The following is a 13,881-nucleotide window of genomic DNA, read 5'->3' as shown; positions in this document are numbered from 1 at the left end:
GTCCCAGCTACTTGGGAGGCTGAGGCAGGAGACTTGCTTGAGCCCAGGAGTTGGAGGTTGCTGTGAGCTGTGATGCCATGGCACTCTACCCAGGGCACCAGCTTGAGGCTTTGTCTCAAAAAAAAAAAGAATCCGATAAATTTTAGCTAATTTATTTAGCTAATTATTATCTTTATCAAAGGTGGGACTGCCAGGGCAATGTTAAGTATTTTCTCAGTGAACCATGAAATATCTATTAAGCACTGAGAATGACAGCTAAATTTTAAGTCATTTTCTGTCCCAAGTATCAAAAAAGATGCCTATTGGAGATGGCAAGGATAAAGAGAGGTGAAAGTCTGAGTTTTTCCATGTAAACTATGGACTCTCACATTAGAATCCTTTAAATGAGCTGGCTGGTTCTCCTCTCAGTGACTGTACTGACAGTAAAATACTATAGAATTTACACAAATACAGAAGAACTGGCATACTACTATGTCACAAAACACTGAAGTAAAGCAACCCAATAAGAAAAGCAGTTAGATAATTTCTTGATTATTATGCAAATGGAAGCTACAATTCTAAGATGCTTTTGTTTGTATGTTACCGTATTTATAAATTCCAAAAATAAAAGTGTGGCAATATGTTTTCCCCTATTAGCTTCCTGATGACAAAATTTGAAACTTCTTCCATAATTCAGTAATAACGAGCCTAATGAAGGTGGTACTAATCATATTAGAGTATAAAACATTATAAAGGGCTCAATGCCTGTGGCTCAAGCTGCTAAGGAGCCAGCCACATACACCTAAGGTGGCGGGTTTGAATACAACCCGGGGCTGCCAAACAACAATGGCTGCAACCAAAAAATAGCCGGGCATTGTGGTGGGCGCCTGTTTTCCCAGCTACTTGGGAGGCTGAGGCAGGAGACTCGCTTGAGCCCAGGAGTGGAGGTTGCTGTGAGCAGTGAAGCCATGGCACTCTACCCCAGGGCTCAGCTTGAGGCTCTGTCTCAAAAAAAAAAAAAAAAAATTATAAAGAAAATTTCTTAATGAATGTGATCAAAAAAGGTGAAAAATATGGGCTTTCTATTTATTTGTAAGACTAACAATTTCTTCATTTAGGTCTTCTAAAGGGAAATAATTGGCCAGGTGCAGTGGCTTATGCCTGTAATCCTAGTACTCCAAGAGGCCAAGGCAGGTGGACTGCCTGAGCCCATAGGTTTGAGACTAGCCTAAGCAAGAGTGAGACCCCTGATCTCTTAAAAAAAAAAAAAAAAAGCTGGGTGTTGTGGTGGGCTCCTGTAGTCCCAGCTACTTGGGAAAGTGAGGCAAGAGAATTGCTTAAGCCAGATGTCCTCCAACTACAGCCCGCGGGCCACATGTGGCCCACCTAGGACATTTATCTGGCCTGCCAGGTGTTTTTGCCGCCACTGCCTGTCCTGCTTAGCAGCTGACTCGTCCTGGTGCCTGCAGTCCAGCCGTCCAGCGGTCTGAGGGACAGTGAACTGGCCCCCTGTTTAAAAAGTTTGAGGACTTTTGGCTTAAGCCCAAAAGTTTGAGGTTGCAGTGAGCTGTGATGCCACGGCATTCTACTGAAAGCTACAAAGTGAGACTCCCAAAGAAATAAAAAATAACAAAAAAGGAAACAATTGTATGAAAGATAAACAAAAACATATTTTTATTTTATGACCTCTAGAACAAGATTTATAAAAGGAAAATGTCTCAAGTGTTAAGTGCTTAAAAGGACCAGAACAGAGAGTGCAATAAATACAGAGATGAAGAGGCACATTTACTGTTGCCGCCTCTGCCTAAAGCCTTTACTGTGAAGCTACGAAGACACTATGAAAAGAGAGGCACTGCTGTACAGCCAGTTAGATGAAAAAAAGATTGAAGGCACTCAAATTCAATTTCCTGGAACATGATGAGGCAATAAAGTGACTTAGGCTGTATTTTACAGCAACTACAAGTCTGTAGATAAAATTAAATATATGTATACATTTATATAAATACAAAATCTCAAATTACCAAGATAGACTAGTGTTATTACTCTAGTCAAAACACCTAACGAATCATAACTCCTTATATATACTAAGTGCAAAAAAAGGTTTGTCTGCAATAGATTATATTATATATCTATTATACATTTTTAAAAAGTAATCAAAAGTTCTATAAAACATTTTGTAACAGTTCTATTAAAGTTTTTGCTTTCATAATCAAAATATTTTATTTCATTATTCTATTCATAAATATTTAGATCTAAGAAAGAAAGAAATTACGAAAAGCATTATCCTTTTCTTTCTCTTCAACTACTCACTTCATTGGCACAAATACTTTTTTTCCTAATGACAACAGAAAGCTATTTCTGAGCAAAATTTGGTGCACAAAGAAATCTTTCACTTAACTGCAGATTCCTATAAGGCAACACATTTCACATTTGTAGGGAAACCATTGCACCAGAAGGGCCAACACCCAAAAGCCAAATAAAGAAGTAAAAATCAGAACAAAATACACTTTCTCTTTCAGACCACAAAATACCAGCGATGTTTCTTCAAATAATGTTCCTAAAATTGAAGATTTTCCAAAATTCCAAATGAAGTTTAGAAGAGTTGAAAATTTACTTAATAACCAAGTACTGAGCCTCTCACTTCATGTCTACTAATATTTTTAAAGCTCAAGAAATATATATTCTTAAGACTTAAACTAAATTTCACATTAAAAAAAATAAGGACATCAAATTCTTCATTTTAAAGAAAGTTATATAAGATACAGATTATAATTCTTTTTTTTTTTTGCAGTTTTTGGTCGGGGCTGGGTTTGAACCCGCCACATCTGGCATATGGGGCCAGCACCTCACTCCTTTGAGCCACAGGCACCACCCCTATAATCTACTTTGAACCAAAAACATTCCTTCTAAAACATAAACACATAGTTTTATTTTGATGCATATAATTCAGAATTTCAGACTACTGAAGTGAATTTATTTTTCAAAGCACAGAAGTTTTTTGAGGCAGGCTTTGATTTATTTTCAAGGCCTACATGTTCTATTAGGGTAAAATAGGATGTATAAATTGAAAAAGGTGGTAATGACTTTTCATTTTCTATTTCACAAAAGGGAGGAGGAAGAAAGAAGAAAACTGATTATTAACTGTTGTACAATAATTTCATCTTCAAAGAAAGCTATTCCTGAGCCCCCTAGTACTTAACAGGAAGCTGCTGATGGAATGCCACCCTTTGGTGGCCGTACAGAACAGTGGCCAGCGTACGTCTGACTGAAGGTACCATCCCTACCTTTCACAGTTACAGCACCAGACTGGAATGGCTCTGGACATGTGTGTATGTGTGCCTTAACATTTTAGAGCTTTACTGCCTTTTGAAACTTTATGTGTGATGGGATCTGGGAGGAGGAAACTAAAAACTTTATTAAAGAAAAACAGAATGAAGGAAAAAGAAGTCTAGTCAGGGAAACAAGTAGTCCCTAGAAGGGAAAACCAAACAGCTGGGACTTAAGAATCCTGGTAATAGTGATAACTCAGCAGTTCCAGGTGGCCTGAGGACAGCAATCTTGACAAAGGACGAACCTAGGCTAGAGGCAAAGCCAGTGGTGGCATAGTGTCTGAGGGAGACACAGCAATGCCCTGGACAGGTCAAGGCTAACTTTCAATGATGTGAGTCATGATGCAATCTCTGCCAGCTCTACACACCAAGATTCTAAGCGGTATATAGGTGGCCTCTCAAGGCTGACCCCTCCTCCCGCCTCCTAGGCTCTCATGTTGCTTCATTCCCCTACATGGCATTTTCCCCAACTGACATTACAAATTTTTTGACTGTCTGCTACCTGGCACCAGGATGAAGGCCCCAGACAGGAGGGACTTTGGTTGACTGCCGTTATGCTCCTTACATACAAAGCCTGGGAGGTAGAAGGTAAATAATATTTGTAAAATGACTATGTTAGATGAATAGGGAAATGTGGGCACCATTATATTTAATAAAAACTAACATCTCCCCCCTAAAAAGTAATTTTTCCCTCCTCCTTAAAAAGAAACAGAGTCTCATTCTGTTCACCCAGGATGGAGACCAGTGGCTCAGTCATAATTCACTGTATCCTCAAACCTCCTGGGCTCAAGTGAGCCTCCCACCTTGGCCTCCCAAAGTACATACAGGCATATCCCACCGTACACCCACATACATTCCATTAATTCTATGATGCACCATTATTACACCTATTACTAAAACAGAAAAAAATGCTACTGATCATCACAAGATTCCATCAACTCTGAGAAGCAGCCTGATTTCAGAAATGGGAAGAAATTTTATAGAATGCCACATCCTAGAACTGTGTCTGACAGCTGGCCTTTATTTTCTTCATATTGTATTTTACTCTCTATAAGTACGTATATGTCTCTCTCAGCAAGATGTAAGTTCCTCAAGAGCAGAGACTTTTATCTTGTGCATTAGTGTAGCCTCAGCACTGAGGCTAGGACCTGGCACATAGTAGACACACAGTAAATACCGAACAAGCGAATATACAAATCCCTAAGGTAACAGCTTAGAAGTCAGGGAAACAGGTCTCAGGGACTGTACTTAAGACAAAGGAAGAAAGAAGAAAAGGATGTAAGGAGAATGGAGGAGAAGGATTGGGGACAAATGACAGTGATTGTCAAGAGAAATCCTGGAACTGAGCATTCTCTGGAGCTGGGCCAGCTGCCATCCTCCTTTCCTTCCTCACCCTGAGCTTGCTTATGTAACCTTCCCACTGAAAGTCAAGGTATTTTTATATTCTTACCAATACATGAACTTAAAATGTAAATACCTTTTCCACTTATCTATTCTGTAGAAGTCAGATATGCCTTCTAGATATGTACATATAAGGGATAAAAGTATTTCTACAACCCAACACTTTGCAACTCTTCCCCTTGCAGGCAAAGGTAATTTAAAACCTATCACACCGAGTTACTCCTTTATATTTGATAATTAACAATCAGTTGTAAATACAGAGCAGAAGGTTTCTTACCTGCTGTTTATTGCCTTTTCTTGTTAACATGACAAATGGCATCGTGTCTGCAGACTCTGTCTCCCCTTCCCCACCACCAAGTGGGGGCCCTTTCCTCAGCTGGCTTTTGAGATGCAAAGGAATAGCCACATCAAGTTGGTGCACTTTAACAGATTCACCACTTCGTTGCTTAAAAACAGAAATATAAAAGTATATTAATATTCTAAAACACAGATGAAAATAGAAAGAGCCAACAATTCATTCAGTGCCGTACAGTAGAACATCCACAGCTGACCACTTCCCTACACTGACCACCTCCTTAACTTGACCTCATTTTCATAGACTGAACATGTACCACATGTATATAGCAGTGCGAGAGGCCTCGTTCCCTATGTTGACCAATTTGTTACAGTTCCATAGGTGGTCAACTTACAGAGGTTCTACTGTATTTCTTAAAACACCACAATCACAAGAGCCAGAGAACGCTTTCTGAAATAGGTGAGACTAGGAAGTCTCTCTCGCCCCCAGCATGACATATGACTTGGAGGGAGCTGTGTGACTTGGCCCTGTTAACTGCTCTGGCCTCTCCCAATGGCACAATGCTGCAGGTGCTACTGACTCTCCCTATCGTGATACACACTGTGCTCTCTATTCATTCTCATAGCCTGCATCCTTAGTGCCATCATGTATCACAATGGCCTGTTTGTCCTCCGGCTTCCCTTTGGCATGAGCAGGCTCACCACTGAGCTGCCTTGACTCAGGGTCCCAGTGGAGCCTTGCACACAGTGGGCGCTCAGGAAGTAGCCACAAGTGAATAGAATCTACAATCACATTCAGTTTAATTTCTTGGTTGTTAGTATCAAGTATTTTTAACATTTATACTGAACTTTTCAACCAGTTAATTAAATGAACCTTCACTACAGACTTACTATGTGATACAGGCTTAGATATAACAATATTAAAAGGATGTAATCTCTACCCTCATAGAGCTCATAAACTCACTAATATATAAATAAACTATGATGCATCCACAGTGTGCATCACTTGTGTATGGGATGGAGTGACTGACTGTCCCCAGTGGGGAGCAGGTGGCTCCTGAGATTTCACCAAAGGCTGAATAGAAATGGGCCACTTGAGAATGTTAAAGATTTCATATGACTTCTTTCAAACAGATGGTAAAAGAGCAGCCTGGGGGATATGGAGGAAATTTAGGCAGGGGAAGAACAGGTGCAAAAGCAAGGACCTGAAATGGTATGGTACACTCAGAGAGCTGCAAATAACTATGATGACTGCAGCAGGAGGCGGAGAGAGCTGAGTATGGTTCCTCAAAGCTGGGCAGGTAATGCTGAAAGGCCCTGAGGGCATGAAATTGCTCTATCACCATTTAAATAGTCTTCTGGTATAGGCCCCATATATTCAAGAGATTTGCAAATCAAGCAAAACAGTGTTTTATTGTTTTTACAGAATTCAGTTTATAAGAATCTGCGTAAAGTCTCAAGTTCGTAAGATTTATAAAGAATTTTTACTTTTACTGAAAATTTCAAAGGATCGTATTAGATGAATCTTGGCTTATTTTTTCTTGATTACAAAATTCACATATTCCCTACATACAATATTTAAATACAAAAATGTATAAATTAATGCCTCCATACTAATTCTTCCAGCTACCTCTCACTGCCCCACACCAAGATGCAACAACCGTTAACAGTGAAGGATGTTCTTCCAAATCTTTTCCTGTACATACTAAAATACACATATAAATACAATCAACCACTAAGCATACTGGGCTATACTAAATATACATATTTGCTTTTGCTTAATCCTGTATTTTTGGCATCTTTCTTTCTTCCTTTCTTTTTTTTGAGACAGAGTTTCACTTTGTTGCCCTCGGTAGAGTCACTGTGGCATCACAGCTCACAGCAACCTTGAACTCTTGGGCTTAAGCCATTCTCCTGCCTCAGCCTCCCCAGTAGCTGGGACTATAGGCACCCACCACAATGCCCAGCTATTTTTTGTTTTTAGCATGCTGGGGTTGGGTTCGAACCCAGCCTGGGAGCATGTGGCTGGCACCCAACCCACTGAGCTACGGGCACTACCCTTTGGGCATCTTTCTATTTGAATATATACAAAGCTAATTATATGGATATTGATATACAAATTGGATTTTTTCTAATACAATGTGACATTTTTGTATATTTAACTTTATAAAAAGAATCATTAACTATGGGTAAGTCTTTAGATCAAATGGCATACCTATCTGTACCCATTTAACCGGTTTACTAAATATCCCTGTAAAAAGGTTGGACTGATTCACATTTACCAGATACAGATGTCTACTGACAGAGCTGGGTATTCTCACTGTGTAAACTGTAATACTGATGGTCTGATATTAATGCTAATATTGCAGATATTTTGATTACTAATGAGCTCTGCAATGACTCTGCCTATTATCTATCAGGCAGTAAAAAAAAACTGGGCCATTCATATTTTCTCATTGGTTTGCTATAGCTCTTTGTTGTGTAGTGTAGACTGTAATAAATATTTTTTTACATATTTATATTTTTTATATTTGGCATTCTATGCTGGAAGGCAATACACAGAAGAATGGTTGGGAACAGATTCTACCAGTTCTACTAGTGAAGCGGCCTCAAGAAAGTCTGTCTTTCCAAGCCTCTGTTTCTTTAACTATAAAATGAGACTAACAGTACCTGACAGTCCCATACAAAAAACAAATGGAAAGCACTTGACACAGGGCTCAACAGAATTCTATTTTAGATTCTCTGTTTCATTCATCTTACCCTGTGCCAAACTATTATTTGCATTATATTATTATTATTATTGTAAGTTTAAAATGTTTTAAAAATCTTATAGAGCTTCCTAATGCCTCCTATGCTCAACCTTCCTAATGCCCCCTATGCCGCGACCCTTTAATACAGTTTCTCATGTTGCGGTGACCCCCAACCATAAAATTATTTTGTTGTTACTTCATAACTGTAATTTTGCTACTGTTATGAATCATAATGTAAATATCTGATATGCAGGATGTATTTTCATTGTTACAGAGGGGTTGCAACCTGCAGTTTGAGAGCCGCTGTTATAGAGCATTTCATCCCTCATTTTCCAGAAATGTCTTAGCTATTTTGCTTATTTTTAGAATGTTTTTAAGAATACCTTTAAATTCATTCTGCGTTGATTTCTCTGCTCTTCTCTTTCCCCTGCCTCCCTCCCCCCCAAAAAAAGCTTCCTCGTGGGATAAAATTAGGGTTGCACTAAATTTATGAATCTGATTTATGGAGAATCATATCTCTACAATTCTGCATCGTCCTATGACAACTTCATCAAAAACAAAGTGACCTCGTGCAGTTGGTCACTTCCAGTATTTCGTCAATTTTTTTTTTTAAATATGGAACGCTTCACGAATTTGCGTGTCATCCTTGCACAGGGGCCATGCTAATCTTCTCTGTATCGTTCCAATTTTAGTATATGTGCTGCCGAAGCGAGCACGTCAATGTTTTAAAATTAGGACCTACTATAGGATTAAGTTCTCCAGCACAGGAAGCACATCTGCAAAAATACGAATTCAACCCTCCCATCCCATCTGCCGTCTTTCCTGCTTGCTTCTTTACGGACTGTCCATAAGCAACAATTACTAGATTTCATCTAAAGCTTCTATTCCTTTGACTTCAGCAGCTTTTCTGCCTTATTTCTAAAAGCTGAGGTTCTTCAGAGGCTCAATCCTAAGCCTGTTCCTCCTCTCTCTCCACACATTACATCTGGGTGATTTATTTCCGTGGCTTTAAGTGTGTTCTACAAATCACAGTTACAGTCTCACTCCCTAAGTCTCTTCTGATCTCCAGACATTACCATTTTAATATCTCACAGGATTCTCAAACTTAACATGGCCAAAGTGGAACTCTCGCTCACTCCACTCTTGTTTCCTGTCCCTAGAGACCCAATCTGGAAAACTATCGTCCTTGATGCCTTGCCTCTCCCATATCCAATCAAGCACCAAATAAATCCAGTTCATTTTATTATACTTTATAAACTGCCTTCAAATCCAAACTTCTTCCTGTGTGCCCTATTATTACTTTAGAAAGATGACCACCCTCCCTTACCTGGATCCCCACACAGCCTTCTGCCCAGCTGGAACCACCTCCACAGAGGATCCTGCCCCTCCAACCAAACTGGTCCCACTGCAATGTCACGCCACCCCTCACAGATGATGTTCTACTAAATCCCAGCTTCTTTCAGCTTTTCACATACAAGTTCTTTTCTGCCTCAGAACCTTTTACACATTGTTTGCACCTTATTCCCACCTTCCCCTAATTTTTCACCTGGATGGCTCCATTTTATCTGCCCTGTTTAAAACTCATGACCTCAGAGACACCTTCCCTATCATCCAGTCTAAAGAAGGCCCTTCCCTTACTCTCTACCAAGCATTCTGCCTTTAGTATGTATCACAATTTAAAATCATATATTAGTTTAGTAGTTAAATATCTGCCTTCTCTAAAAAAGGAACCACGTCTGTTGTGCTTACTACTTTATACTGAGCCTTCGGCACACTGTTAGGCACACAGTAGAAACTCAATAAATATTTGCTAAACAAAGGAATGGCTGAGTAGATGGCCATTGGTTGACATAATGGGGAAAGTTTCTTTCTTTCTTTTTTGAGATAGAGTCTCACTATGTCACCCTAGGTAGAGTTCTGTAGCATCACAGCTCATAACAACCTCAAACTCTCGGGCTTAAATGATTCTCTTGCCTCAGGCTTCCAAATAGCTGGGACTATAGGTGCCTGCCACAACACCCAGCTATTTTACTTGTTGCAGTTGTCGTTGTTTACCTGACCCAGGCTGGGTTCAAACCTGCCAGCCTTGGTGCATCTGCCCAGTGCCCTACCCACTGAGCTACGGGTACCACCCGTGCAAAGGGAAAAGTTTCTTCTTCTTTTTTTTTTTTTTGAGACAGAGCCTCAAGCTGTCATCTTGGGTAGAATGGGGTATCACAGCTCACAGTAACCTCCACTCTTGGGCTTAAGCGAATCTCCTGCCTCAGCCTCCCAAGTAGCTGGGACTACAGGCGCCCGCCACAAGGCCTGGCTATTTTTTGGTTGTAGTTGTCATTGTTTGGCAGGCCCGGACTGGATTCAAACCCACCACCTCTGGTGTATGTGGCTGGTGCCTTACCCACTTGAGCTACAAGCACTGAGCCCAGGGAAAAGTTTCTTAAAGAAATAAACTATTTTCTCCTAAAAGACATTACAATGATTATGATTTGGGCTTCTAAATGACATGTTAAGATTTATGGCCTGTGGCTCAGTGAGTGGGGGGCCGGCCGCATATACCAAGGGTAGCAGGTTCAAACCCAGCCCCGGCCAAACTGCAACAAAAATATAGCTGGATGTTGTGGTGGGCACCTGTAGTCCCAGCTACTGTTGTGGCTGAGGCAAGAGAATCACCTAAACCCAAGAGCTGGAGGTTGCTGTGAGCTGTGACGTCACGGCACTGTACCAAGGGTGACAAAACAAGACTCTGTCTCAAAAAAAAAAAAAAAAAGAAAGAAAGAAAGAAAAGAGGTTTGTGGTTATATGAAGAAACAATATACAAAGGCATAAGCAAATAGGCCTCAGATACCTGTAATCCTAGTTTAACTTTATCAGAACTTTGACTTTAGTATATCAAGTAAAATCCGTATTTCTTCTCTAAAGAATTGCTCCATCAGCAGAGACTCTATAATACCTATCTTTAAAAACCCCTGTCTTTTAACTCTATGACCTTCTGTAGCTACTTCTCCATTTCTCTTCCCTTTCTAGTAAAACCCCTCAAGAGGTACCTCCATCTCTATCTTCACTCCCTCTCTTCCCATTCTCCACTGATCCCCCCTAATGGAGCCTGCCTCCCCCCATTCCAACAAAACCATCCGTAACAAGTCACCAAAGGATCAGTTAACGACGACTGTGTGGGTGCTGAACTAAACAGTCTAAGGGGCTTTACCTCTAAGGACAGAAAAATGTGAATACCCCAAATCACTGTGACATTTAAAAACTGCTAAATGGAGCTTTTTATAAAATAGTTTACTGATGTTATGAATACATTGAACAATTAACAATTGTTCTAGAAATATTAAATAACCAATATTCCTCTATTTACATAGAAGCTATCCAAATAATAAATCGAACATAAGATTATGTGATAAATTAGGGTAGCGCCTGTAGCCCAGTGGGTAGGACGCCAGCCACATACGTCAGGGTTCAAGCAATCCTCCTACCTCAGCCTCCCGAGTAGCTGGGACTACAGGCACCTGCCACAAGGCCCAGCTAATTTTGCTACTTGTTTGCAAAGATGGGGGTCTTGCTCTTGCTCAGGCTGGTCTTGAACTCCTGAGCTCAAGCGATCCTCTCACCTTGGCCTCCCAGTGCTGGGATTACAGGTGTGAGCCTGGTCTGTTCTAAGCCTTATATTTGCTGCATTTCCCCCACCCCCTCTACCTCAAAGAAATGTGCAAATCAACATGTAGGATGCGAGGAGTATTGGCAGCCACAAGCTCACGCCTGAGGAAAGCTGCTGCAGAAGCAGAGGTTTAGACAGCAGAGACGCCCTGCTAACACAATGTAATGCCCTCCAGTGTTTCCAACTGAGAAGACTGTGTGGAATAGAGCAACAGTTCATACCTGAAGGTTTTCTAGCATCATTTTATCCAGAGCTTGAATGAAGTCCTCATCTTCTACACAAGGTATGTGCTTAAGTCCACCACCTTTAATCATTACCTCCTTATTAAAACAAAAGAACAACAATAAAATCAGACCAGATATTTAAATGTTTCCTATGGCAAAGCTATTGTTTAATATAACTCAATGAGTAAGTGGGTAAAACATATATCATTATTAAACGTTAAAATAACTTGTTAATAAAATAGGAAAACAAACTGAAAATGCGTTTCCAAAGAAATAAAATTTTCTAATAATCAAAAGAAATTAAAACTGCAGTGGTTAAAATTCAAATACTAGAGAAATGCTGCGTGAGTTTAAGAAACATTTTTCAGCCATACGTACAGTATTCTCCTCATCAGTTTCGTTCTCCTTGTTGGAATCTGTAAGGTAATCTGTATTCTCCTCCTCTTCTTCTTCTCCCTCATCATCATCATTATCAGAACCCTCCTGAAAGTATTTAACATGAGAAGATGAAAACAGGGAAAAAGGGTCACCACACTTTACATGTCTTATATGTTAAAACTTCCCTATAATTGTTTGTTATTCTCAAGTTTCAGCCCTTTGTGTAGTCTGCTTCCAACGGGAAGGCAAAGTCAGCTGGCAACATTTACTACAAACCTGTAGCTGAAAACCCATCTTTTTTTTTTTTTTTTTTTTTGAGATAGAATTTCACTATGTCGCCCTTGGTAGAGTGCTGTGGCATCACAGCTCACAGCAACCTCAAACTCTTATGCATAAGTGATTCTCTTGCCTCAGCCTCCCAAGTAGTTGGGACTACAGGTGCCCACCACAACGCCTGCCTATTTTTCATTGCAGTTGTCATTGTTGTTTACCTGGCCCAGGCTGAATTCAAACCTGCCAGCCTTGGTGTATGTGGCTGGTGCCATAACCACTGTGCTATGGGTGCCGAGCCTGAAAACCCATCTTACTACCTTCTACTAATCTGGAAACTCTTCTTTGAATTCCAAAAGGAATGAGTTTCCTGAACTGTTTGTATTTTTCTCCTCTGAAACTAATCAAGAGACTGAATTTCTCTGTGTTTGGAAAACTCTGCAACAGAAACTATCAAAAAGCTCAAATGTAACATCATTAACAGCTAAAAGCAATGACATAGTGTGGCACTGTACAATCCACTGTGCTGTGGAAACCACAGTTTGTTTGCTCGGCCCAATTCTGAAGATGCAAGGATAAGCTTTATTGTCCCCATTTTAGACATGAAAAAACTGAGGGTCAAAAAAGTTAAGTGACTTGCTCAAGGCCAGGACCCCCTACTATTAGGCAGAGGAACTGGCAGTTCTGCTTCTCTAACTGGTGGCACTACGTCCCCCTGGATGATAGGGGGCGTAACACACACGGAGGTGCATGGTGTTCCATCTGTGTATCACTCTCCCCTGACATCACAATTCACCCCTATGTGGTGCCATAAAGGTTAAGAATTACGACATTAAACTAAGATGCTTCTCACTGTGCCAAGATGACTGAGAAATAATTCCCAAATGATTTAAATTTGTTACATTAGCTTTAGTACAGTAATGAATTCCAAACCCCCAACAATGTATTACCACTTACAATAGACAGCTGAAAATTTTAGAGTTCCTAAAATGTAATCAATTCAAAAAAGGGACACAAATACATTACATTAGGAAAACTCACATACATTAACTTCTTTTCGAAGTAATTTTATAATTCAAAATTAGACTTGCAATAGAGATGTTCTAAAATGTGCCCTTGAAAAAATGAATTATTTCTTAACACTTAAAAGACACTCCTATTCACAAACTAAACTAAGGTAAAATGCATTAGCCAGCCCTCAACCACTACGTTTTATATTACTTAGGCAATGTAAAATGCATTTCAAATTGAAATGTCAAACAAGAACTTTGTCCTAATCACACTGTACATCGACACAATAATGGAAGGAATTAAGAAGTGGTCACCAATGACTACAAATGTAAGCTGGCTAGGACAGCAGGTTACGGAAAGCAAAGCATAAGGCAAATGGTCCAAGTTCCAATACCAGCTCTGAGATCCTGGGCAAATTACTTAACCTATCTGTGCCTTAGTTTCTCACCTTGCTCATGGGTGGTATGAAAAATGACAACATATAGACAGCACTTAGGACAGTGGCCATGAATAATATTTGCTCAGTAAATGACAATTATTGCTATTGTAAAAATATTAATTGTGGCTCAGCGCCTGTGGCTCAA

General features: G+C 40.0%; 1 protein-coding gene and 1 non-coding gene across 2 annotated transcripts in view; both read right to left on the bottom strand.

The window, feature by feature from the left end:
- The window catches only part of UPF2 (UPF2, regulator of nonsense mediated mRNA decay), a 100,538-nt gene that overhangs the window by 9,763 nt on the left and 76,894 nt on the right, over positions 1 to 13,881 (bottom strand). The window contains exons 17-19 of the mRNA XM_012803360.2: positions 12,017 to 12,121; positions 11,636 to 11,734; positions 4,987 to 5,154 (exon numbers count right to left, since the gene is read on the bottom strand). Coding sequence (XP_012658814.2) covers positions 4,987 to 5,154; positions 11,636 to 11,734; positions 12,017 to 12,121 — 372 coding nt within the window. The remainder of the gene's footprint in view (positions 1 to 4,986; positions 5,155 to 11,635; positions 11,735 to 12,016; positions 12,122 to 13,881) is intronic.
- On the bottom strand, positions 8,363 to 8,469 carry LOC111724140. Its single transcript, XR_002772485.1, has one exon. It is a non-coding gene; the product is annotated as a U6 spliceosomal RNA (small nuclear RNA).

This window comes from Otolemur garnettii, unplaced genomic scaffold, assembly GCF_000181295.1.
Source record: "Otolemur garnettii isolate 467f Iridium unplaced genomic scaffold, OtoGar3 scaffold00019, whole genome shotgun sequence".
NCBI classification, from domain to species: Eukaryota; Metazoa; Chordata; class Mammalia; order Primates; family Galagidae; genus Otolemur; species Otolemur garnettii.
Note: the sequence above shows the minus strand (reverse complement) of the source record. Positions and strands in the feature narration are given on the sequence as shown.